At 45.1% G+C, this 27,767-nt stretch overlaps 1 protein-coding gene across 12 annotated transcripts in view; it reads left to right on the forward strand.

Annotated features, from left to right (window-relative positions):
• The first annotated feature begins 302 nt into the window (after positions 1-302).
• CELF5 (CUGBP Elav-like family member 5) overlaps positions 303-27,767 on the forward strand; it is a 125,475-nt gene continuing 98,010 nt past the window's right edge. For all 12 annotated transcript variants that reach the window (XM_030217841.1, XM_030217839.1, XM_030217843.1 and 9 more), the window contains exons 1-2: positions 303-558; positions 23,276-23,358. In XM_030217841.1, the coding sequence (XP_030073701.1) occupies positions 303-558; positions 23,276-23,358 (339 nt within the window). The remainder of the gene's footprint in view (positions 559-23,275; positions 23,359-27,767) is intronic.

The raw sequence follows: 27,767 nt of genomic DNA on the forward strand, positions 1-27,767 counted from the left end.
TTTCCTAGCGCCCTGCACTCTTCTGGTGGCTGTCTACGGTATCAGAAGCAGAGCTACTGTTATCTCATACTTGGCAGAGGAGGGATTATCTCCCTGCTGCTTCCCAGGACTAGAGGCTGCCTATCATTTCAGCCCTGCAGGTGGATGCAGTATGTGCCTGTGACCACCAGGGGGCTGTATGGAGCTCCTCTTTGTGGTCCTGATGCTGCTGCTTCTGGAATTGGAGCTTCTTTCCAACTGAGAGCCTTTTTTTCCCTTGCTCGCGTTCATTTGCACTGATCCAGCCTGGTGAAGGGCTGGAGATGGCCAGACTGACAGAGAGTGAGACAAGAAGGCAACAGCAGCAGCAGCATCTCTTGCATCCTAGACCCTTCCCTATGAGCAGCTCCGAGCTTCCCCCACAGCCAGACAGCATGAAGGACCTGGATGCCATCAAGCTCTTTGTGGGGCAGATTCCCCGCAACCTAGAAGAGAAGGACCTGAAGCCCCTTTTTGAGCAGTTTGGCAAAATCTATGAATTGACTGTGTTGAAAGACAGATACACAGGGATGCACAAAGGTGAGTGACCTTGCAGCCAGCAAGAACATCTTTTTTTCCTCCTACCTTCCTTTTTGCACCCTATTATTACTCATCCCAGTATCTTCCTCCTTCCTCTGTCCTTTTATTACCCATTCCAGCCCCTTCTTCCTGTCTCCATCCTTTTTGCCATCCTACCTTCCTCTCCCTCACCACACCCCCTTTCTGCGGTTTCTGTCTCCACCTCTCTCTTTTCTAGGGTAAAGACAAATTTCAGTTCTTTTAAGTCACTGCTATGAAGCCATTCTTTGCCTACAAAGGAGTCTGCTTGTCTGTGACCCTGTGTATGAGAAGCAGCTGAGATCTAAGCCATGACCACAATAGGTGGCCAGATTTCCTAAAACCATGTAGTAGGTAACCAAGGAAAGGAATTAAGACACATGGAGCCATTAGAGCTGTCAGTGCTAACAAGGACTGTATTTTGCAGGCTGCATGCTTTTTTTTTTTTTTAGGTTGGCCTCATCGCAGATATTTTTTGTGGAGTAGATTAAAAAAAAACGGGAGTGAGAATGTTAGACTGGCTCCTCTTGACTTGAAGTTGATTGAAGGTGTGATTATCTTTGAAGTATTGTACTATTTTACTTGGCTGAAATAATCTTGGAAAAGGATATATAACTATAAAGATAATTAAAAGTGTTCTGTGTATATTTGTATCTGTCAAGGTATGTTTGTATTTCTAAAGTTACGTTTATTGATGTTATAGATAATACATTATCACTGTGTGTGTATGCCTGTATATAATATGAAAAATTCACTATTGTGAACTTGCCATAATGGATGTATGTTCAGATGCACCCAGGAGTGCCACATGTACAGTGAATGAAAGTATCTCTTCCCACACTCACCATTACCAGTAAGCTGATATTTCCAGTGTCTAAGTAGACCTTATACAACATTGTCTGCTTAATGCTCCTGGTTTCCTACTGTGCTGTTCTGAAAACTCCCAGGACACTGTAAGCCTTTAAAGCGAAAGATGGCAACCCCCTCCCTGTTCTTGAAATTTTTCATGAGAGGGGTGTTCCTAAAGACTACTGAGTGTTATTGTTGGAAGGAGGTGGTCTGTGAAGAGCCCTTGGCATTTAAACTCACTGAAATATTAGGTGTAGCCCAAAAGTACTTAACATACACACCTCTAATTTATTGCTGAAGTTGATTCCTATATAAACCATTGCGATAATGCAGTGTTTAAGTTTTGTTGGGCTTTGGTGTATTCTTAATTCTTTAAATGACAGAAATGACTAGCATTTCTAAAAGTGAAGCTGGCAGAAACCGCCCTGCTCCAAAATATACAAATTTCAAGCCTTCAGCTTCCCATATAGTCCCTGTTGATCTTAGTGACCAGAGCTCAGTGTCATAAATTCACTCAAAGGAGTCCTTGATCACTTTAGAAAATATCAAGTTTTTTGTAAGAAATGTCCAGGTTCATCAGAGAAAATGGTGAAAGTGTCGCTATAGTTACGGGCATCATGCGGAAGTGTTATAGCTGGGTATATTGCCATGTGGTAGTATGCACCTTAAGAAATACATCAACATCAAATGGCAGTGAATGTTTTCACTTTGGGAGTCTTTTACTAAAGGGTAGCTCGAGTTATCTGCAGCAGGGCCCATAGGAATAAAATGGGCCCTGCTGCAGATAACTCGAGCTAATCTTTATTAAAAGACCCCCTTTGTTTCCTACCGTTGATCGACACAATGCTGTATGTTGTCTCTTGCACAAAAGATAGGTACTTGGGCTCTAAAGTCACAGATGGTAATGAATTGTCAGACAATCCTACCTAATTCCTACTTAGTCCGGTGCATTTTGAACAGAAGGACTAATGATTTGCCAAAAAAGAAAATAACATGTATATGAAGCAAATTGTCTTATACTCCCAGATTTCCTCATTAAAGTAATGCTTAATCCATTCAAGCACTAGCAAAATAGGATGATTGGGGGCCTCTGTTCTAAGACTTTAGCTCATAGACACAAACCCCTGGATTCTATATATGGCGCCTAAATTTGAGCATGATCCCAAGATGTGCATTCAACTTAATTGGCTAACAAGCCTTTAATGAGCAGTAATTGGCAGCTAACAACCAATTATTGATGTTAATTGGCACCAGTTAGGATTTGCCTGCGCATTTGGCTGTGTGCTATTCTATAATGCATGACACCCAAATCCCATAGCTCGCAATTCAAAAGGGGGTGTGTCAGGTGTTCCGAAAAGTTGCGCATGTTGTTACAGAACTATGGGTCAGTGTGCCCAACTTGGGTGCCAGCTTTTACATCAGGTTTTAGCAGGCATAAATCTGGCATACAGAGTTAGGGTGCAGGAAAAGATGCTAAGTGCAGTTCTATAAAGGGTGCACACCCTTTATAGGATCACACTTAGCACCAATTTTTGCTGGCACCATTTATAGAATCTAGCCCAAAATAACAGAAAACCCTTTAGTAATAATATCTGTGTTCTAGGTCATTGGGCTTTAGGGTTGCCAATTGGCCAGTTTTCCAATGGCCAGGCCGGCTGCTGGCAGACTCCAAAAACCAGCACCACAAAGCCCTTTTTTTTTTTTTTTTTTAAATCATTGACCTCTCTCTCCCTCCCCATGCATCAGCAGCCAGCAGCAATTAGAGCACTCTGCCTCTGGCTGGGCTCAGGCCCTTTCCTGTTTCTTTCCAATATCCTGCCCACGCAGAAACAGGAAATTGCATTGAGGAGGCAAAACATTGGAGAGGAATAGGAACTTGCCTGAGCCCCGCCAGAGGCAGAGTGCTCTAATTGTTGTCAGTCACTGATGCACCAAGTTTGGAAGACCCGGGTGGGGAATGCAGAAAAATGTTGCATCTGTGCGGGCGTGGGAGGGCGTAAGGGAGTTGGACATTTTCTGACTTGGGTAAGGAGAGGGAGAGGCAGCTATGCAGAATGTGCTGGACATGGTTTGGTGGGGGGGGGAGGGGAGATGGATATATTCTGCACCTGAGATGGGGGGTGCGACGGAGATATGATGCACCTGGAATGGGAGGGGGGGACGGAATGGAGATATGCTGGACCTGAGAAGGGGGGAGGGAATGAAGATGTACTGGGATTGGAGGGGATGGAGATATGCTGGACTTAGTTTTTTGGGGGAAAGAGGAAATATTCTGGATCAGGTTTTTTGTGTGTTTAGAGGGGATATATGTGTGTGTGGGGGGGTGAAGATATGCAGAACCTGGGATGGGGGGAGATAGAGATGTGCTTGACCCACTGGGAAGAGTGGGGGGGGGGGGAGAGAGTGGGTTACACTAGCATAGAGATAGGGACACAGAGGGGTCAGCTGAATATAAGGGGAGGATAGGGACTAAGAGGACAGATGCTAAACATGGGGAGGATAGGAGCAGGGACACAGAGAAGAGATGCTGGAAGGACAAATAAGGATGCAGAGGGAACATGGATGGTGGACAGGAGAGGGAAGAAATGTCAAGTGGGCAGGACACCCTGGAAAGACAGGAAAAACAGAAAAGCACAAGAGCCACTTGGACCAAATAAAATGGAAAAATCAAATTCTCAGACTACAAAGGTAGAAAAAAGTATTTTATTTTGTATTTATTAATTGAAATGCATCTCCTTTTGGGAAATGTGCATTTTCTGATATCTTCCACTTCAGTTTCTCTGTCTCTAGTATTACTGTATATGCAAATCTCATTTCTTGAGGTTTACAGATTTTTTTTGCCTTCATATCTCTATTACTAATGTGTCCCTTGTTTCTTATATGCTGAAGGTCTGCCTATGTATTGCATGTGTGATCAGTGTGTGGTATTCTGCTATCATGTAGTTTCTATGCAGGGATCTGTAGCAGTCCTGTTTGTTCAGTTTTCTCACTAGGGGCTATATTGGTGTTTAGGGCCCAGTTTATTCTTAATAGTGCTGCTTTTTCATGAATAAAGTTGTTGCTTTTTGAGTCCTGGAGGTTAGTGCTATTATGGTGTGGTAAGATATTTCTATATAGTGTTTTTCAGTGGAAGGACTGTGTGTTGGCTTTACTCAGGGAACATCAAAACTTTGACCTAATTTTAGTTTGTCATAACATCAGAGGAAGTTTGCAAAATAACTAGAGAATATAGGTATGTGCCATTTCTTTCTGCTGAGATGGCAACCCTACGGTTGGGTGGGTGGGGGGAACATGGAGGATAAGGTGCAACAGTAGGTGAGGCAAGGGTCTTGGGGTAGGGCCTGGGGCGGGACAAGGGAAGGGCATGGAGTACTGCAGGTGTTGGGTTTTGGTTGGCAACCCTAGTGGGCTTGTGGGTGTTGGAGCTGGTACAGGGTTTTGGTAATGAACAGTAGTGTCAGCCAGACTCACCAATAATGTTTGTTTCAACATTTTTATTGATGATACATCAAAATAAAGTGCCAACAAGCTCTAGATATAACATATTACAGAACCAAACCTTCAAAGTAAGTGCAGAATAATAATCATATCATCAACATTTTAACACTTGCCTTCCCGCCCTGTTCATTCCCATAACCCACCCTCTCACCAAAAATGTTTAAAATTAATGACACAGAAAAGATAAGCACAAGTTGGGCCCCATGTTATAGTATGTCTTTCTAGGAGCTTCAACGAATCACCAGCTCTTTCTTTGTAAGGAGAGACTGGCAGTCAGGCAGAAAATGAGGATCTGCTGATATTTTTGCTGTTTCAAAACATCTAGCACGGTGGCTGTAAGGAAGGAAAATTAGTATTCACTAATTGTCACCTAGTGAAATATTCCTCATTAGCTGCAAAGCTCGTTATGTTTGGAGCCCACATGACCACCACAGTCAGCTGGTAGTCATGTGAACAGGGTAGTTGGTGGTCACACCTTGCCAGTCACAGACAGACAGACTCCATCCTTACCATGTTACATAAATAAATTGCCTTTACATACTCAAACCAAAACATTTATCCTTCCTTCAAACAGAAATCTGGGCACAGGTGCATCAGTGCTCTTCCCCAGGAGTTGGCATCACCTAGTTCTTGGGCTCTGGATGTAAATGAGGAACTCCAGTTTTCAGCAGTGGCTTGCAGTTTATCTTGGTGATTCTGTAACATAGATGTTGAGAGCTTTGTATTTTTTAAGTTTTAAAAACCGTTAATTCTCTGTACACACCCACACTGATCCAGGTCTTGGAGAAGATTGACAGGCCCCTTCTGTACATATAGTACACCTGTTAGCAGATGGATTGGTGGAGGTTTCTTTGGTAACTAGATCTTGATAACTAGTACAAGGCTGGGCTTTGATATAACAAAAATTTCTCCGAGGACAAGCAGGCTGCTTGTTCTCACGATTGGGTGACGTCCGACAGCAGCCCTAGATTGGAAGATCTTCCTAGCAACAAAGTTTGCTAGCCCTCACATGCACATGTGCGAACTGCGCATGCGCGACCGTCTTCCCGCCCGTAGCACGAGCGTGCGCCTCAGTCTCTTTTTTCCCGCGGCTCAGGACAGCTGTTTTTCGGCAGTTCTGTGTCAGAGAGAGGCCCTCGCTGCGTTTTCGCCGAGTTTCGGCGTGTTTCTTGAGTTCGCTCGTGTTTCCCGTTTAAAAAAAAATGTTTCCTCTATTTCTTTAGTTTTGCCCATAAGTTTCCTTTTTTTTGTCGTCAGCGGCCATTTTGGCCGCCCGTGCGGGTTTTTTCCCTTTTTGGTGTCTTTCTTTTTGGCACCATCGCGAATTTTGACCTCGCCGGCGCGATTTTTCCGCCCATGTCCTCGAAGCCTGCCAGTGGCTTCAAGAAGTGCATGCGGTGCAACCGGACAATCTCACTCACTGATAGGCACATCTCGTGTCTTCAGTGTTTGGGAGCTGGTCATCGTCCCAACGCCTGCACTCTGTGTCTTCAGCTAAAAAAGAGGACCCAGGCGGCGAGATCGGCTCAGTGGAACCTGTTGTTCGGAGCCCAGTCCGGTCCTTCGACGTCGATGGAGCCAGCGGTACTGAGGTCATCAACGGTATCGATGTCGGCATCGGAGGGTGCATCGACGTCCGGAGCGCAGGTGATGGCTGTCCAGAGATCCCATGCTGATAGCAGTGAGCCATCGAGTGGGTCTCCACCTGCCTCGAGGGCTCCTGCGGTACAGGGCCCCCAGGACCGACCTCCTTCGAACCCGGCCCCGAGGAGACATGTGGATTCCATGCCCTCCTCGTCGGTACCGGGAGGTACCGCTGACGTGCTTCGAGCGAAGGCGAAGAAGCCCCGTCATCGGTCACCTTCCTGTCACGGTACCAAGAGCTCTGGGGCGCCGAGGGAATCGGCACCCGGAAAGCGTCGACACCGGGAGGACCGCTCACCCTCCATTCAGGAGGTGTCAATGCACACTTCTCTGGACAGCCCGGTACTGCCTCTGCGTCCCAGGCAGATTCTGTCCTCGTCGGTACAGACCCCATAGCCTTGCTCGATGGACACTCTAGACGAGCGCCTCCAAGCCATACTTCCAGGGATTCTGGAAGGACTGCTGCGACCTTCTGTTCCGGTACCGCTGGTGCTTGCACCGTCGGTACCGTTGAGAGATGCAACGGTTGGCTCCCCGCCCGTGGTGAGGACTGCGACACCAGTACCGCTTGCGGCATCGGCGTCTGCTGCCACCCAAGTTGACTCCCCGTCGACGTCGCTGGAGGGAGCTTCGTTGCCGGCGGCAAGGGAGTCTTCTTCTTGACATCGCCATTGAGGACTTAGTTCCTCGGCATCAAGACGGGCTCGGCTTCGGACCAAGGTTCGAGAACTGGTGTCTGATACCGAAGGTGAGGCCTCATGGGAGGCAGAGGAAGACCCCAGATATTTCTCTGATGAGGAGTCTTGTGGTCTTCCTTTTGATCCCACTGCTTCGCCAGAGAGAAAGCTTTCTCGTCATTTGTCCGGGAAATGTCTACGGCCATTCCCTTCCCAGTGGTTACTGAGGATGAGCCCAGGGCTGAGATGTTCGAGGTCCTGGACTATCCTTCGCCACCTAAGGAGTCGTCCACTGTTCCTCTTCACAATGTCCTGAAGCAGACATTGATGGCGAACTGAATGAAACCCTTAAGTAATCCCACTATTCCCAAAAAGACTGAGTCCCAGTATCAGATCCACTGGGACCCAGAGTTGATGAAGACCCAGTTGCCTCATGACTCTGGAGTTGTGGATCTGGCTCTCAAGGAAGTCAAGAGTACTAGGGATTACGCCTCGGCGTCTCCAGGGCGGGAGTCTAGGACTCTGGACTCTTTTGTGAGGAAGGCCTACCATTCTGCTATGCTTGTGTCCAAGATTCAGTCCTGCCAGCTCTACACGAGCATCCACTTGCGGAACAATGTGAGGCAGCTGACGGACTTGGTTGATAAGCTCCCGTCGGAGCAGGCCAAGCCTTTTCAGGAGGTGGTCAGGCAGCTGAAGGCGGGTCACAAATTCCTGTCCAGGAGTGTTTACGACACTTTTGATGTTGCGTCCAGGGCCGCTGCTCAAGGTATAGTGATGCGCAGACCCTCATGACTGCGTGCCTTTGACCTGGAGAATAGAGTCCAGCAGCGGATTGCGGATGCTCCTTGCCGGGGGGATAACATTTTTGGTGAGTGGGTTGAACAGGTGGTAGAACAGCTCCACCAGTGGGACACCGCATTCGACAAACTCTCCCACCGGATGCCTTCAGCATCTACCTCATCAGGTAGACGTTTTTATGGGGGAAGGAGGAATGCACCCTATGCTTCTAATAGGCGTAGGTACAATCCACCTTCCCGACAGCCTGCTCAGGCTAAGTCCCAGCGCGCTCATTCACGTCAACAGCGTGCGCCTCAGCAGGCCCCTGCAGCTCCCCAGCAAAAGCAAGGGACGGGCTTTTGACTGGCTCCAGGCGAGCATAGCCGATATAAAAGTGTCTGTGCCGGGTGATCTGCCGGTAGGAGGGAGGTTAAAGTTTTTTCACCAAAGGCAGCCTCTTGTAACCTCCAACCGGTGGGTTCTTCAAATAGTCCGGCTAGGATACTCCCTCAATTTGATCTCCAAACCTCCAAATTCTCCACCGGGAGCTCAGTCCTTCAGCTTCCAGCACAGGCAGGTACTTGCAGAGGAACTCTCCGCCCTTCTCAGCGCCAATACTACTACTACTTACTACTTGACATTTCCAAAGCGCTACTAGGGTTACGCAGCACTGCACAATTTAACATAAAAGGACAGGCCCTGCTCAAAGAGCTTACAATCTAAGGACAAGTGAGTAGACAATGCGATAGAGGCAGTCAAATTAGGGCAGTCCGGATATCCTGAAGGTAAGAGTTAGGTGCCGAAGGCAGCATTGAAGAGGTGGGCTTTAAGCAGAGACTTGAAGATGGGCAGGGAGGGGGCTTGACGTAAGGGCTCAGGAAGGTTGTTCCAGGCATAGGGTGAGGCGAGGCAGAATGGGCGGAGCCTGGAGTTGGCAGTAGTGGAGAAGGGTACTGAGAGGAGGGATTTGTCCTGTGAATGGAGGTTTCGGGTGGGAACATAAGGGGAGATGAGGGTAGAGAGGTAGTGAGGGGCAGCAGATTGAGTACATTTGTAGGTAAGAAGGAGAAGCTTGAACTGAATGCGGTATCGGATTGGAAGCCAGTGAAGTGACCTGAGAAGAGGGGTGATATGAGTATATCGGTTCTGGCGGAATATAAGACGTGCAGCAGAGTTCTGAACAGATTGAAGGGCGGATAGATGGCTAAGTGGGAGTCTGGTGAGGAGTAAGTTGCAGTAGTCAAGTCGAGAGGTAATGAGAGCGTGGACGAGAGTTCGGGTGGTGTGTTCAGAGAGGAAAGGGCGAATTTTGCTGATGTTGAAGAGGAAGAAGCGACAGGTCTTGGCTATCTGCTGGATGTGTGCCGAGAAGGAGGAGTCAAAGATGACTCCGAGGTTGCGGGCAGATGAGACGGAGAGGATGAGGGTGTTATCCACTGAGATAGAAAGTGGAGGAAGAGGAGAAGTGGGTTTTGGTGGAAAGACGATGAGCTCAGTCTTGGACATGTTCAGTTTCAGGTGGCGGTTGGACATCCATGTAGCAATGTCGGTTAAGCAGGCCGATACCTTTGCCTGGGTCTCCGCGGTGATGTCTGGTGTGGAGAGATACAGCTGGGTGTCGTCTGCATAGAGATGATACTGGAAGCCATGAGATGAGATGAGGGAGCCCAGGGAAGAGGTGTAGATTGAGAAGAGAAGGGGTCCAAGGACAGATCCCTGGGGAACACCAACAGATAGCGGGATGGGGGTGGAGGAAGATCCATGAGAGTGAACTCTGAAGGTGCCGTGGGAGAGATAGGAGGAGAGCCAGGAGAGGACAGAGCCCTGGAACCCGAATGAGGACAGTGTGGCAAGGAGTAGATCATGATTGACAGTGTCAAAAGCGGCGGATAGATCGAGGAGTATGAGGATGGAGTAGTGGCCTCTGGATTTGGCAAGGAACAGGTCATTACAGACTTTAGAGAGTGCTGTTTCTGTCGAGTGTAGAGGGCGAAAACCGGATTGAAGTGGATCGAGGATGGCATGAGAGGAGAGAAAATCAAGGCAGCGGCTGTGAACGGCACGCTCAAGTATTTTGGAGAGGAAGGGTAGGAGGGAGATGGGGCGTTAGTTGGAGGGACAGGTAGGGTCAAGTGATGGTTTTTTGAGGAGAGGTGTGACTACGGCGTGCTTGAAGGTGTCAGGGACAGTTGCAGTGGAGAGAGAGAGGTTGAGGATATGACAGATGGATGGGGTGACAGTATGAGAGATGGTGTTAAGTAAGTTGGTGGGGATGGGATCAGAGGAACAGGTGGTACTTTTCGAGCAGGAAAGAAGGCGAGCGGTTTCCTCCTCGGTGATGTCCGGAAAGGAGGAGAAAGAGGCCTGGGTTGGTTGGTCGAGGGTTGAAGGGTGAAAAGGAGGAGATGGTTTGGTAGTGAACTCAAGGTTGATCTTTTGCACCTTTTCGCGGAAGTAATCGGCCAGTGATTGAGGGGAGATTGAGGGAGGGGTAGGAGCGGAGGGCACTTTGAGGAGGGAGTTAAGGGTGGCAAAGAGACGACGGGGGTTGGAGCTGAGAGAATTGGTCAGTTGGGTGTAATAGTCCTGTTTGGCAAGGAATAGGGAGGAGTGGAGGGAGGATAGCATGAATTTGTAGTGAAGGAAATCTGAATGAGTGCGAGATTTCCTTCAGAGGCGTTCGGCAGATCGGGTGCAGGAACGAAGGTAGCGGATGCAAGGGGTCAGCCAAGGCTGGGGATTAGTACGCTTTGTGGGACGGGAGGTGGATGGAGCGAGGGTGTCCAGAGCAGAGGAGAGAGTGGCATTGTTTGCGGAGACAGCCTTGTTGACAGACTCAGAGGACAAGATGGAGGGGAGAAGATTGGAGATACAAGAGGATAAGGTGGGAAGGTCAATAGCCTGGAGATTCCTGGAGGTAGTGGTTAGAGTTGGACGGGGCTGAGGTGGGGGGTGAAGAAGTGTGAAGGTGATCAGGTGATGATCCGAGATAGGAAGAGCTGAAGTGTGGAAATTGGAGGGGGAGCCGGAGGAGGAGAGGATGAGGTCAAGACAATGGCCGTCTCGGTGAGTCGAGGCGGTGGAGCATAGCTGGAGGTTGAAGGAGGATGTTAGAGTGAGGAACTGAGATGCGTGAGGGTCGGATTGGTCATCAACGTGTATGTTAAAGTCTCCGAGAATGAGTGACGGAGATGAGGGTTCAAGAAAAACCGAAAGCCAGGCATCGAAGTCGGTGAGGAAGGAAGAGAGGGATTTATCAGGGGGGCGGTAAATGACTGCCACTCTGAGTGGCAATGGTTAGAATGGCCGGATGGAGTGTGCTTCAAAGGATGAGAAGCAGTGAGACTGCGGTAGGAGGAGGGGTTGGAAATTACAGGAGGGCGAAAGCAGTAGCCTGACGCCTCCACCGCGGCCAACTGGGCGGGGAGTGTGGGAGAAGAGATAACCTCCATGGCAAAGGGCCGCGACTGAGGCCGAGTCGTCCGGGGAGAGCCAGGTTTCAGTTAGGGCGAGCAGTTGAAGGGAACGAGAGATGAAGAGATCGTGGGTGAAGGGCAGTTTGTTGCCCAATGCAGTCGAGCCCGTGCCACTGGGGCAGGAAGGGCTGGGATTCTATTCCAGGTACTTCCTTGTGGAAAAGAAAACAGGGGGTATGCGTCCCATCCTAGACCTAAGGGCCCTGAACAAATATCTGGTCCGAGAAAAGTTCAGGATGGTTTCCCTGGGCACCCTTCTTCCCATGATTCAGAAAAACGATTGGCTATGCTCTCTGGACTTAAAGGATGCTTATACTCACATCCCGATACTGCCAGCTCACAGGCAGTATCTTTGATTCCGTCTGGGCATTTTCAGTACTGTGTGCTACCATTTGGTCTCGCCTCTGCACCTAGGGTGTTCACAAAATGCCTGGCAGTCGTGGCGGCGTCTCTACGCAGGCTGGGAGTGCATGGGTTCCCTTATCTCGATGATTGGCTGGTGAAGAACACCTCGGAGGCAGGAGCTCTTCAGTCCATGCAGATGACTATTCAACTCCTGCAGCTACTATGGTTTGTGATATATTATCCAAAGTCCCATCTTCTTCCAGTACAAAGACTCAAAATTATAGGAGCTCTGCTAGACTCCCAGACTGCTTATGCCTACCTTCCTGAGGCGAGGACAGACAATCTTCTGTCCCTTGTTTCCTGGGTACAAGCGTCTCAGCAGATCACAGCTCGGCAGATGTTGAGATTGCTTGGCCACATGGCCTCCACAGTTTATGTGACTCCCATGGCCCGTCTTCACATGCGATCAGCTCAATGGACCCTAGCTTCCCAGTGGTTTCAAGCTGCAGAGAATCTAGAGGACGTGATCCAACTGTCCACAAATTTTCTCAACTCCCTATATTGGTGGACAATTCGCTCCAATTTGACCCTGGGACGTCCCTTTCAAATTCCTCAGCTGCAAAAAGTGCTGACGACGGATGTGTCTCTCCTGGGGTGGGGAGCTCATGTCAGTGGGCTTCACACTCAAGGAAGCTGGTCCCTCCAGGAAACAGGTTTTCAGATCAGTCTCCTAGAGTTACGAGCGGTCTGGAACGTGCTAAAGGCTTTCAGAGATCGGCTGTCTCATCAAATTATTCAAATTCAGACAGACAATCAGGTTGCTATGTACTACATCAACAAGCAGGGAGGCACCCTTTGTCGGAAAGCCGTCAGGATGTGGTTTTGGGCTCGCCAGTACGGCATGTTTCTCCAAGCCACCTATCTGGCAGGCATAAACAACAGTCTGGCCGACAGGTTGAGCAGGATAATGCAACCTCACGAGTGGTCTCTCAACTCGAGAGTAGTACTCAAGATCTTTCAAGCGTGGGGCACCCCCTTGATAGATCTTTTTGCCACTCAGGTCAACCACAAGGTCCCTCAGTTCTGTTCCAGACTTCAGGCCCACAGCAGACTACCGTCAGATGTCTTTCTCCTTCATTGGGGGATGGGCCTCCTGTATGCGTATCCTCCCATACCCTTGGTAGGGAAGACTTTGCTGAAACTCAAGCAGGATCGCGGAACCATGATTCTGATTGCTCCCTTCTGGCCACGTCAGATCTGGTTCCCTCTTCTTCTGGAGTTGTCCTCTGAAGAACCGTGGAGATTGGAGTGTTTTCTGACCCTCATTGCTCAGAACGAGGGGGCGCTTCTGCATCCCAACCTCCAGTCCTTGGCTCTGACGGCCTGGATGTTGAGAGCGTAGACTTTGCCTCCTTGGGTCTTTCTGAGGGTGTCTCCTGAGTTTTTCTTGCTTCCGGAAAAGATTCCACGAAAAGGTGTTATTCTTTCAAATGGAAGAGGTTTGCTGTCTGGTGTGACAGCAAGGCACTAGATCCTCGTTCATGTCCTACACAGACCCTGCTTGAATACCTTCTGCACTTGTCCGAGTCTGGTCTCAAGACCAACTCTGTAAGGGTTCACCGTAGCGCAATTAGTGCTTTTCATTATCGTGTAGAGGGTAAGCCTATCTCGCTTCATGAGAGGTTTGCTTTTGTCAAAGCCCCCTATCAAGCCTCCTACTGTGTCATGGGATCTCAATGTCGTTCTCACCCAGCTGATGAAACCTCCTTTTGAGCCACTGAGTTCCTGCCATCTGAAGTACTTGACTTGGAAGGTCATTTTCTTGGTGGCAGTCACTTCAGCTCGTAGAGTCAGTGAGCTTCAAGCCTTGGTAGTTCATGCTCCTTATACTAAATTTCATCATAACAGAGTAGTCCTCCGCACTTACCCTAAGTTCTTGCCAAAGGTGGTGTCAGAGTTCCATCTGAACCAGTCAATTGTCTTGCCAACATTTTTCCCCGTCCTCATACCCACCCTTCTGAACGTCAGTTGCACTCATTGGACTGCAAGCGAGCATTGGCCTTCTATCTGGAGCGGACAAGCCCATTCAGACAGTCCGCCCAAATATTTGTTTCTTTTGATCCCAACAGAAGGGGAGTGTCTGTCGGGAAACGCACCATCTCCAATTGGCTAGCAGATTGCATTTCCTTCACTGACGCCCAAGCTGGGCTGTCTCTTGAGGGTCACGTCACGGCTCATAGTGTTAGAGCCATGGCAGCGTCAGTGGCCCACTTGAAGTCAGCCACTATTGAAGAGATTTGCAAGGCTGCGACGTGGTCATCAGTCCACACATTCACATTTCATTACTGCCTACAGCAGGATACCCAACGTAACAGTCGGTTCGGGCAGTCGGTGCTGCAGAATCTGTTTTGGGTTTAGAATCCTGCTCCACCCTGCTAGGCCCAGTTTTATTCTGTTCCAGGCTGCACTCTCAGTTAGTTGGTTCTATTTAGGTCAATCTCAGTTATGTCCTCGCCGTTGCGAGGCCCAGTTGACCACTGTTTGTTGTGTTGAGTGAGCCTGGGTGCTAGGGATACCCCAATCGTGAGAACAAGCAGCCTGCTTGTCCTCGGAGAAAGCGAAGTTACTTACCTGTAGCAGGTATTCTCCGAGGACAGCAGGCTGATTGTTCTCACAAACCCGCCCTCCTCCCCTTTGGAGTTGTGTCTTCCCTTGTCTTTTGCTTTCTACTGGACTGAGGAGCACGCTTGCGCTACGGGCGGGAAGACAGTCACGCATGCGCGGTTCGCGCATATGCACGCGAGGACTTTGTTGCTAGAAAGATCTTCCGATCTGGGGCTGCCATCGGACGTCACCCATCGTGAGAACAATCAGCCTGCCGTCCTCAGAGAATGCCTGCTACAGGTAAGTAACTTCGCTTTACCCACCCCCACCTCAAAAGTCTTTCCCACACTCTTAGAATATGAATGTAACAATAGCCATATTTTTTTTTTTTTTCTGGTGATCTTCATGTAAAGAAAACGTTACTCAAATTGCTCTTGGACTCACAATTCTCAGTACTTATTTCCAGCACTATTTTTATGTCTTTATTTGAAATTCTATTCTTTCTGTTGTACAGCCCCCTGCTCTGCTTCCTTCCCCTGTTAAAAGTTCTTAGGATTTAGAGCGCTCATATAGAGTTCCGTGGAGGTTTAAGTGTTACATTTGTCTGTGACTGTTAATTCTTTTTACTACTTGTACAGAAGGAGTTGATAAATTGCTGTCAGAGGAAATGCATTAATCGCTTTGCATTAACTTGCATTACCCCAGTTACTGACACTGTGCAGAATATAGAGATTCTAGTTTTATGGAATTTACATGTTAATGGCAATATTTGTCTTTGAGCCTTATTGTTGGTGGGAGTTTCCACATATTACACAAGTTTACACACACACATTTGCTTGAAGATAAAGTAAATCCCCTAGTTGCACTAATGTGTGATGTCATCCAACAGCACCAATATGAAGCATGTTTTGAGAACGTCTAGGAAAAAACAGACGGCCCCTCTGGTATGCACTGATGTAATGTAATATGGTTCTTGTATCCCACAAAACAGTGGTTCAAAGCAGTTAACAAAAAAGGAAAGAAAAGGGAACAGTTCCAGTGAATAATCAACCAAAAATGTTGAATAATCAAACCAAAAATGTTTTTAAATAAATAAGGGGGTCCTTTTAATAAGCTGCGGCAAAAGGGGGCCTGCACTGGCAGCATGTGTTTTTTGACGCATGCCAAGGCCCCCTTTTACCGCAGCAGTTAAAAGACTTTTTTTAATTTTTTTTTTAAGAAATGGCTGTATGGCAAGTGAAGAATTTGCTACGTGGCCATTTCGAGGGGTAGCACTTACTGCCACCCATTGAGATGGCGGTAAGGGCTCCCGTGCTAACCCGACAGTATCCAATTACTGCTGGGTAAACACCAGCTCTACAAAAATGAAAATATTTTTGTAGTGCTGGGGTGGGAAATGTGCCAGGCTGCTGTGGTAGCCCAGCAGTACTTCCTGTTTAGCAAGCGGCAAGCCCACGTTGAGCTTACCGCCGCTTAGTAAAAGGCCCCCTAAGTTTTCAAATTCTTATAAAAAGAATAATAAGAGGAGGAAGCTCTTATATCAGAAGGTAAAGAGAGCTAATAGTGTACTGCTTAATAACTGAAAGAATCTTCTAAAATTTTCTTGTATCTGACTCCTGAGAAAGATGGAAAAATTAGAAGATATGGGTCTCTAGCCCTGGAAGCCCTTTGATTAGAGGGAAACTAATACAATCCAAGAAGGTGTTCTGGAGTAGACCCATCAAACAATTTAAAGTGAATATGGGCCTGAACAGGGAGACAGTGAAGAGATATTAGTGCAGGCGAGACTCTGTCAAAATGTTTTTAGATGAAATATGAGTTTAGCAGCAGTATTCTGAAGAATTTGAAGCTCAGTACTGGAGGAGTGGCCTAATGGTTAGTGCAGCGGGTTGTGGACCTGGGAAACCAGGTTCAATTCCCATAGCTACTTAATGATCAGTAGTGGATTAAGATCATGGGGAACCAGATTCAATTCCCTTTGTAGCTCCGTGTGACCCTGGGCAAGTCACTTAGTCCTCCGTTGCCCCAGGTGCAATAAACTTAGATTGTGAGCCCTTCAGGGACAGTGCAAGTACCTGAATAGTTATATGTAAATCACCTCAATTTGTTCTTCAAAAGAGGTGGTATATCAAATTGATAAGCTTAAACTTAACTGTAAGAGATGAATAAAGACTATTACAGTAATCTGAGATAAAGGCCTGAACCAAAATAGAAAAATGTTTTTCATTAAAATAATGGTAGACATTAGATAATTGACAAAGTTTAAAGAACATTTTCAGGACAATAAAATTAATTTGAGGTTCAAAAGAGAGTTTGGTATCAAAAATGCAACCCAGTACTTTAGAAGTATATTCAACCTTTAAAGACAAATCTGTAATAATTTGTCTGGCATGACTCACTTTGTTCTTTTCCACCAACTGCTGCAGTTAGTTGCTATGTTGGATTTCTAGAATTTTTTTTAACACTCTGACAGACCTTTCCAGCCAAAGGACATCTTTTTTTTTGTTTGTTTTCTTCTGTGGGATAGTTTGCCTTCCAACTTTCTTCTTTTGACATCACACCATACATTTTCTGGTGATGGCAGACCTTCATCATGTGCCTAGATTATGGCCATAAGTCTTCTGATGGTGTTATGGATATCTGCTATAAGTGTCTGGACAGAAGTCATGTGTCCAACAACAAGGGCCCTGTTTACTAAGCAGCACTAAGGGTGCTAAACACCAAGTTGCTCATAGGAACATATGGGTGACTTTAACGTGCACTAAAAACACTAGCGTGGCTTAGTAAACATGACCTCAACAGTTGTTCTAGGATAAGGGTTCTCAACCTAGCCATTCAGGTTTTCAAGATTTTCACACAATGGGGTTAGTATATGCAAACTGATTTTATGCATATTCATTGTGGATATCCTGAAAGCCTGACTGGTTAGGTGCATCCCGAAGATTGGGTTGAGAACCTCTGCTCTAGGATATTGGCAAGGGCTATCTGGATTTGCAGGATGAGACTGTTTCATCTTGAAGAAATGAAGAAAAGTTCTGGATTCAGTAAAGAGTTCTATTACTACTACTACTACTATTAATCATTTTGGGAGTGGAGGAGTGGCCTAGTGCAACGGGCTTTGATCCTGGCAACCTGGGGCCCAAAAGGCATTGAAAAATATGCACCATGGAGGTGCACCCACCATTGAAGCTTCAGATGTGCCAATGAAGGTGTCTGTTCCTTTAGTACCTAAGGCTTATCCAGGAACTGAGACTAACTTTTTTTTGCACTGGCCTTTGAGCTTTCAGCAATGGAGCTAATGAACAGCACTAAGGACTGATTGAAGGAGAAGATCCATCAACACTAACCTCATTTGCATAGCTTTGAGAGCAGGAACATTCTGGAATGAGCACCTGCCGAGGTTGCACATAGGAGAAAAATCTTCCCATTTGGTGGTTGCTTGTTTACAAGTATCTCCTTCAATCCAGTTAAAATTATGGCTGTAATTCCACAGTGTGCATAGGGCTTCTTTTATAAAGCTGTAGCAAATGAGAGGAAGCCCATAGCAACTGAATGGGCTTCCTCTCATTTGCCACATCGAGAATAGGCAGTGAGGCTTGGTAAAAGAAACCCATAGTTTTAACTGCATTTGGGACTGGGGGCAGTTCTGGGTGTGTGTTTTGAGTGTAGTCAAGATTGCATTGTTGAATCTCAGTGTTATGTTCCATAAAAATTCTTATGAAAAGTACCTGTGTCATATTCTTCAAAGATAGAGCATGTATGTACTTTCCCTGTAGAAGTTAGGATAAAGTCCAGTTCATGGGTAAAAACAGCCTGTAGACCTTGTATCAAAGTGTGCAGTTTGAAAATCGCTGCTAGAATGTCCAACCAACTTGTTGGTTTTATTAGGGCTGCATTTTGATTAAAATTTTTAATTGCAATTAATCTTGCTATTAAATGTATGTTGTTTATTTAGGGCCCTGTTTACTAAGCTGTGCTATGGGTGGCTCTAGCATTTAGCATGTGCTAAAAATGCTAGCAAACCTTAGCAAATGGGACCCTTAGCTTTGGTCCCACTGCAGCTTCTGGTAACTCTGGGCAAGTCACATAACCCTCCATTGCCCAGAGTCACATGCAGCTGCAGTGGGAACAAAATAAATAAATAACATACTGTTAATTGCACAATTAATTGTTTGATAATTGTGATTAGAAATGTTAAAATACTGCCCCAAAATATTCAAGAATAAAAAGAATTGAAAAGATAAGAAATACAAACTATAAACTGAAAAATTATAAATTAAAGAATCTAAAACAGTAGGCAAAATAGCTAGAAACAGCCTTATAGTTTTCACATCCCACTTCAGAAATGCAACCCTAGCTTTTTTTTTTTTTTTGTCTCAGTAAGCCTGTAATTGCTGCTTTGAAGAGAACACTGTCTAATTGGATAGTGTGCTGTATCTTTTCATTTGTGCCCAAGTAAGTCTGAGCTTGGAAGAATATGTCAAGTTCATTCTTTGTAGAAGAGATATACAACATTATGATGTGAATTTATACGGAGCAGAATATGATGGGTTACAGGGGCTACAGCCCCACCAATAGTTTGTGCAACACAGCCTCATCAGCTACTAGAGAACTTGAGGTGGGGTTGGAGATTGTGGGGTCCTTTTACTAAGGTGATCTGAAAAATGGCCTGCGCTGGTGTAGATGTGTATATTGGACGTGCCCGGGTCCATTTTTCAGTGCACCTGCAAAAAAGACCTTTTTTGGGGGGGGGCCGAAAATGGATGTGCGGCAAAATTAAAATTGGCACGCATCTATTATGGGCCTGAGACCTTACTGCCATCCATTGACCTAGTGGTAAGTTCTCGCGCGTTAACCGGGTAATAATGGTCTATGAGCATACGATTCCAATTACTGCCTGGTTAGCTCAGCGTGCTGGTGGTGTACTTAATGGATGCGTGTAAAAAATGAAATTACTGCCCAGGCCATGCGGTAGCCGGGTGGTAGTTCAAAATTGACACATGTATGCGCCTACACAGCTTAGTAAAAGGACCCCTGGGGTTTGTTTGGCACATCCAACCTCAAAAATATTCCACAATCTGTGGTCTATATATGTTCACATCCTATTTGGACACAGATTCCTGATGAACAGCAAGTTTTGTTTGAGTGTTTGCTCCTCCCCCCCCCCCCCCCCCCCCCCCCATGGTCCTTTATTATTATTTGGGTTGTCTTTCAAAAAATGCATCCTCATGATGAGATGATAGTTTTGAGATTTTTCCACAATTTTGTTGAAAACAAGCCTTTGCTAGGAGGACCTATTTGAGTGGCTTGGTGCTTTACCTTGTCTTCATATGAGACAAAATTACATACCTATAAAAGGTTTGCTGACGTTATGGAAATGACAAGTCTCACACAACTTTCCTCCCTCATTCATTTTATTTATTATTTGAAGAAATTCACCCAAGGTGAATAATCCAGACATAGGCAATTACAGCAGAATAAAATATTCAAAGAATAGTACACATTGCTCCTGGCAGTGTCAACACAATACACATTAAAACATGTTAGTAATCAGCATAGGGTCTCTTCCTTTCTCAAACTAGGGGCTCCTTTTACAAAGCTACAAATGCAAGGAAGCCCATTCAGTTCCTATGGACTTCATTACATTTACCACCCCAGAAGTGCTAGTGCGGTTAATAACAGAATTGGGGCAGAGTGTGGAATTGATGGACATGTCCAAAGAAACGTTTGGATTTTTTTTCCTGGAAAGCTATGGAAGTGGTTCCATGTAGATCTGTCAAGTCTCCTGCATTGAGGAGACTCTCACTTTGGAGGACCATCTCCTGCCCAAAATTAGGAATCTCCCGCAGAATGCGGAGGACTTGGGCATCACTGTTTAGCTTTTTCTTTTTACATTAAAGCAATTTATAACATACAATTCAAGCAGAACAGTAGGTAAGAAATAGATGAAGGAAAATGTACAATAATAAGAAAACAATCTCTTTAAAAAAATCCTAATCCATGCGTTATCTGGTCACATATATAAGGGGGGAAACCCTTACTAACCTGGGTAACTAATAAAGGAAAATGGGTGAAACCTTCGCCAATAATTTCGTACTTGTCAACTGTCTTCTAGAGGCACACCTAACCGTTGGAGTTTCAGGATTACCTCATTAATATGCATCAGTTAAATTTGCATATAGCAGAGACCCATTATCCCCCAGATTTTATATATGGCGCTTTCAGTTGTGCATGCAAATTTGAGTGTGTGCCTAATTTGTGGGTGCAATTTAATTGAATAATGAGCCAATTACAACTGCTAATTGTCATCCTAACAAGCAATTAGCACTAATTGGATTTAATTAGCAGTTACATGCGTAAATTTAGGCACCAGATCCATGCCTAAAGTTTACATGCAGGTCTGAAAAGGGGGCACAGAAATGGAAGGGCCATGGACAGAGTGGGGGAATTCCTAGAATTTACAAGTGTAGTTACAGAATAAGGAGGATATGCACCTAATTTAGGTGCGAGGATTTGCACCACGTTTCGGTGCAAATGGCCGTGCCTAAAGTTAGGCATGATTCCTGGGTGTAAGCTGTATTCTATAAACTGCTTAGCTTTAAATGCAGTTTATGGAATAGCGCTGTGGGGTTTTTTGGCCCCTATTTTTTAGGTGCTATATATAGAATCTAGCCCTATATGCAAATCTTTCTAATGCATATTCATTATGGTGACCCTTAAAACCTGACTAGCTAGGTGTGCCTCCAGGAGAGTGTTGAGAAGCACTGCAATAATTTTCCAACCAGATCTTATCCCTCATCTTAAGACAAGGTTGCTCAACCAGTCCTCAAGACACCCAACCAGTCAGGTTTTCAAGATATCCGCCATGAAATGCATGAGAGAAATTTGCATACAGTGGAGGCAGTGCATGCAAATTTATATTATGCATATTCATTGTGGATAACCTGAAAACCAAATTGGCTAGGTGTGTCCCAAAGACCAGGTTGAGACCCCCTGCCTTAGCTGTCTCCAAAACTTCCAAAATATTCAAAGAATCAAAAGATAATTGGGAAACATTTCCAGCAATGCTATTAGACAATTTCTTCTTATGTCTTAAATGTCCAAGCTATAGTAGGGCATGCAGTCTCCGGTATCTTCAGTACTTCAACAGTTTGCTGTTCAAGTAAAACATAGTAACATAGTAGATGACAGCAGAAAAAGACCTGTACGGTCCATCCAGTCTGCCCAACAAGATAAACTCATAGGTGCTACTTTATGTGTATACCTGACCTTGATTTGTATCTGCCATTTTCAGGGCACAGACCAGATCTGTCATATGGAATCGTTACACCACCTGATGAAGAATTTTCAAACTATGGTCATGTTGGGTGTTTGGCTTTTACGAATAAATAAAGTCTATGAACTATTCATCTACCTGATCCCTTGTGGTGGATCTGCTTCTTTTGTGACTTACCATCTGACAGCACTAAACATTTGAAACTTCTAGGTTCTCTCCTTCATGTTGCACATTTATGCTGCCAGCATCTGCATGATCCAAAATGTTAATGCCATCTAGCCTTGCCAGGATAACTTGAGATGCCCTCCAACCTGTACACCTAGTTCAGCCTGGGAATCCATAGCTCCAGGTTGATAGATTTCTCAAGGTCTGAGAAGTAAGCAAGCATACTTTCCCTCACTACACCTCCAAGCCACATTACCTCCTAAGTGGCTCCAGCAGAACCAAATTGGAAAATATGGGAGTCTATGAGGCCAGAAATAGAAGTTACCAAGACTTTAGGTTAGGCCTGGCTTCACTTTCCTTTTCCCCAAATGCCTGGGGCTTTAAACACGTACATCTCAGTTCCACCACCATCTTGGGTCCACCTCCCATCGTAGTGGTACTCCTGGTTAGCCTTACTCTTTCTGCACTTGATCACAAACAGCTTCAAATCTCACAGCCAACACATTCTGCTGTGAGATTAACAGGCAGCAAGTTTCAGCTGTGAGATTTGAAGCTGTTCAAGGTTGCAGGGCTAACAGAAAAGTGTTACAGGGGGAATGGAATGGGGACAGGACATGGGTTGGAAGGTGGGTTCAAAATCTCTCACTAAAAATAATACTTCCTCTTGGCATCTCTGGTCCGTGGCTGCACTGTAAAATGGCTTTACCCATTAATGTAACTGGTGATTCCCCAATTTTCAAGCAACACCTATTATAGGTAAGCAGCATCGTTTTATGCATTCAAACGTTTCAAGAAAAGTATTTTTCAATGTGTAAATAATGCAATGGGGGGGGGGGGGCTTTATAGCATGCTTACACAGAGGAATACTCTGCAAATGCCCAATGTGAATGGCACAGTAACACACAGCATATATAAATCTATGCTTGAGTGAATATCACACAGAGAAGCATACATGTGGAACGCATTTGTGCACACATATTTATGAATCTGTGATAAAGGAGGCCATGCTTTACACCGATTGTCTTTCAAGATTTATTTTTTGGTTGGGAGTTTTTGTGGGTCCATTTCACTGAGGCTGGATGTAAGAATAGTAGTGTTTATGGCTAGTGTGAGAGACGTGTGGACATATACATACACAGATATGCACAAACAGATAACATTCATATTGATGTGGACATAAAACATGCAATCTTAAATTAGCTTCATGTATTATTCAAAAAAGGGCATTCTTGCCTTGGGGAGGGGGGTAGTAGGAATGGTTTAACCTTCAGTCTCATGGGTCTAATGTCATTAGAACTGGCTTGGTGGTGCAGCAGTCTTTATTGTGAATTCACCCCCAGGCTTGGTGCATCTCCTTATGTGTATAAGGTCTCTGTCTCCTGCAGGCTGTGCATTCCTGACCTATTGTGCCAGAGATTCTGCTATCAAAGCCCAGACTGCACTGCATGAGCAGAAGACTTTGCCAGGGGTGAGTTCAACCAAATCCTCAGGACAGAGGTTCAGTGGTGTATATACATCCTGGTGAAGAGGGCACTATGGTTTCTTGTCCCAGCCTAGGTCTTAAACATAAGACTTTTACATCCTGTCTAGGTCCTGGACTGCACAGGAAGCAGTTAGGGTTAGGTATTCCAAGATTTAGGTCTGTATCTAGTGTAAGATCTTGCATACTGCGGTGCAAAAACCATTTGTACCACATCATAACAGCCTGACAGGCAGCACAGCTTGGGGTGTGTGTTATTATACTGGTTATACCTTAGTTGAATGTTAACAGGTGACGTATATGTTCTTATTGGCTGTTGCATGGGCATTATCTCCCAGCAGGGTTGCCATAGAAACGCCTTCATAGAAATGCAGGGACAGCTTTTTGGCTTTTGCTTTCTTTCACAATTGCTAAAGCTTCAGTTTGCTCCCTAACAGGAAATTATGATCTGATCATTTGCAAGCAAAGGCTGAATATTGAGCTTGAGGCGCTATGCTATTAATACAGGGCCGGACATTAAAAGAGTGGGTCCTGCTTTGATCATACCTAAGAAGGATGTGGTCTCAGTTATGTTCCTGGTGAACTCTATTTTGTTCCCTAAAATGACCCCACTGTTTGGGATTTAAATGAGTTTGATCAATATAGTAACAGTGGAAAAACAGTAGATGATTAAATTGACCCATCCAATCTGCCCCATTGTGATTTATTCCAAACTCAATCCAATACTAGCTCTCTATCCCCTCCCCCCCCCCCCCATTTTCTTTTCCTATCACTGCTCTCCATTTTGATACCAAGTGTGCACATCGTATGTTAAAAGTATCAGCTGCTATCACCCCCATTAGGCAGTTTCATTGCTTATCTTTTGATTCTTAGAGAATACTACAGGTCCCCTTAGTGTAGTGTATCAAGTTATGACTAATCTACACAACTTGACCTCTATTGAAGCCAGTACTTTTAATCATTTAAGGAAAGCTTTACTCTTGACAATGTTAATTTTGCTTTGATATATAGTTAGTTAGTTAGTTAAGTTTACTGTTGACTCCTAAGCCTTATTCAATGCAAATTCACCCACGTTACTTCTGTATTTGTTACAATGTAAGCCACATTGAACCAAATATGTTTTGGATAATGTGGGGTATAAAAAAACAAATAAATGAAAAAAAAATGTGTCCAGTACATTCAGCTTCCCCATGCTCATTCATTTGGATTTTAACGATGGCCACTCCAGTGCTGCCATACCATTGCTGTTAGGGTTATAAGGGAAGGGAAATGGGACTTGATATACCGCCTTTCTTTGGTTTTTGCAACTACATTCAAAGCGGTTTACATAGTATATACAGGTACTTATTTGTACCTGGGGCAATGGAGGGTTAAGTGACTTGCCCAGAGTCACAAGGAGCTGCAGAGCTACCAAGTTACTCATTCCAGAAGGGAGACCTTTTGGCCAGTCCTGGTTGCTCTATATGTGTTACCTCAGCAAGTGTTCCTGAAATACTGACACAGTCATGCCACTGCTGTGTACTGAAGTTGAAGTGTGCATCACAGAAAAGGAGTGAGGTGTGTTAGCAGAGCTACGGTTTGGGGGAAGGAAGGGTTTCAGAGAGTTACCCAGTTCCAAGCTGGAGACTTTATGGCCTGTCCTGGTTTTGAATTTATATCCCAAAGCAGTATGAGATTTGTAGTGCCTGATCCTGCCCATTGAAATCTGTTTAGCAAGTCCCATAATGCACCAGGAAGGGGTGGTCAGAAAGTCAGGACCGTTCCAAAATTTCTAGCCTGGAACTGGGTAACTTGGCATCTCTAGGGTTTCAGTGCTGGCTGCTGCAAGGCAAAAATGGGGAGAATAAGCAGAGCTGTTGCAGGGGGTGGGGGTGGGGTCCATGTGGATGGACATCTTACTACTGAAATAATGCCTTTCTATATTCTTTATCCTTTAAATGATAGGGCCAGGAGTCTTAAATTAAGCCAGCCATTTGACTGAAGCAGAGCTGCCAAGTTATCCAGTTCCAGGAGGGAGATTTTTTGGCCAACCTGGTTTTGAACTTACATCCCAAAGCATGTGGGGTTTGTAGTCTCTAATTCTTCAAATTGGTGATGCAGGTACCAGATTGCACTAGGATAGAGTTGTCAGAAATGCAAGAATGGCCTAAAATCTCCCTCTGGGAACTAGGCAACTTAGAAGGTCTGCTGAAAGAGCATTAGAAGCCCTTGGACTTAAGGCACAATTGATCCCTAAAAAGAGCGAGGGGAGTAGAAGCCACTTGTCTAATAAGAACAATGTAATACATGGGGGATTGGTTCCAGGATCAAGGCCCAATACCTTACTTCCACCAAAATAACCCAGAATTTAGTAAGAGAAAATGCATGGACACAGTTTAAAGCAATAGATTTCTTTAGGTCTGAGGAAAATATGAAGGCATACCTACAAGACACTGTACTGACATTGCTCTGAATAGAGAGACCCCAGCACTCTTTCTGGGTGGTGTCCATGTAGAAATGTTGCAACTTATTAACTGGGTACTACCTTTACTTCAGGAAGCAGGTGAAATAATTTACCTTGAGTTTAGCCACCCATCTATTTATCCCAACTGACTCTGTACCATCCATCTTGTCCCCATCTATATATCTGCGCTAGGCCCCTCAACTATATGGTAAGCTGTATTGTAGCAAAGCATTAGTATCGTAGCTATGTTATTTGAATGTTCTAATGTGTGCTTATTAGATATTTCTTTAGTATTATGCTGACATCGTATTATATCTCTGTTATTTGAATATCAATGCTGTTAAATGTGTATATTTTTGATCCTGTTTCATGGTAGTCCTATCATTAGGTTTCAATTTGCCTCATTTATTGTGTTTATGTTTATACTTGGTCATTTTACTACTGTTATGCTGTCAACAAAATTGTAAGTTTTATGTTAAACTGTACTGCTGTACACCGCCTTGGGTGAATCTCTTCATAAAGGCGGTTAATAAATCCCAATAAATAAATGAAATCATAACCAAAATGCCTTAAGTTGAGGACTGCCTGAAAATGACTTATTATGGATTCCAAATATTTGCTCTCTTAAATGGCAGGATGGAAGTGAGGGTGCTCTTTCCCGGCATCACATTTAATTAAAAGGCAGCAGTGCTAGGTAAGATTCTTTGGCACATGAGGCCTGATATTCAACTGGCGGTGGGCAGTGCATTTGCTGTTTGCATTTGCTGGATATTCAGTGCCAGGCAGTTTCCGGTGACCGGCATTGAATATTCAGTTTTATTTTGGCCACTAAAAGGTTAACCAGCTACGCTGATATTCAGCCTAACCGGTTAACTTTTTAGCAGTCAAAGATAGGCCTGCAATTTAAGCGGCCTATTTTGACTGCTCAACATAGCTTGTTTGGTGCTGAATATCTGTGCCTAACCAGCTATATTGCGCAATATAGCTGGTTAGTGACTAGCCACTAACTGGAACATTCAGCGAGAGATAATCTCATTCTGATTATCCATGATTAGGTGCTTAAGTGCTATTTAACTGGCAAGGAGCCATTTCTGGCCAGCTAAATAGTTTTGAATATTAGGGGGATTATGTTTTAGACTCTTTTTTACTGCTTTCTAGTCTATTCTATTGGAGTCTGATACCGCCCATTTTCCATAAAGGATTCATAGTGGTTTACAATAAGGAAAGTGAAGCTTTTCATACAGAGTGAAGTGACATCTTGAGGAAAGATAATAGTCCTTTCATTTCCTTTGATCCACAGGCACAAAAGCTCCTACACTTGAAATATGGCAAAGCAACCCTGTGCCCCTAAAGCTGCAGCTCCCATTACAGCTATTGCTGTCCAGACTGAATGCTTGGTCCAAGGCAGGATTCTGGTTTCATGTGATAAATGTATGCATATTGAATCCCTCATGAAAGAAGTACAAGAACTAAGAGAGGAGGTGGCAAAACTAAAAAGCATCTGTGACTACTGGAAATTCATCCCAGAGATGCATGTTGAAACATTGGGGATCTCCAGCAAAGGGAGAGAAGATCTTGTGCAGAAAGAGGACAGCTGGACACAAGTCACCAGATCCTGCAAAATCAAACCCTCAACTCCATCCTCTATTGAACTGAAGAATCAGTTCACAACCCTGGAGGAAGAAGAGCTGAAAATATCTCAAGAACAAGTCAATAATCCCAAAGCCGCTGGATCGGTGGCCAATAAGTTGTGAAAGGTAGTGGTTGTTGGTGATTCTCTTCTGAGGAGTACTTGGATTTAGTGGAGGTCACGGAGACATGGTTCATGGAGAGTCACGGCTGGGATGTAGTTATACCTTGCTATAATCTATTCAGGAAGGACATGGCAGGAAATAAAGGGTGGAGGAGTGGCATTATATGTTAAGAATAGTATTAAAGTGACATAACTGCAGGA

This window comes from Microcaecilia unicolor, chromosome 11, assembly GCF_901765095.1.
Source record: "Microcaecilia unicolor chromosome 11, aMicUni1.1, whole genome shotgun sequence".
Classification (NCBI taxonomy): Eukaryota; Metazoa; Chordata; class Amphibia; order Gymnophiona; family Siphonopidae; genus Microcaecilia; species Microcaecilia unicolor.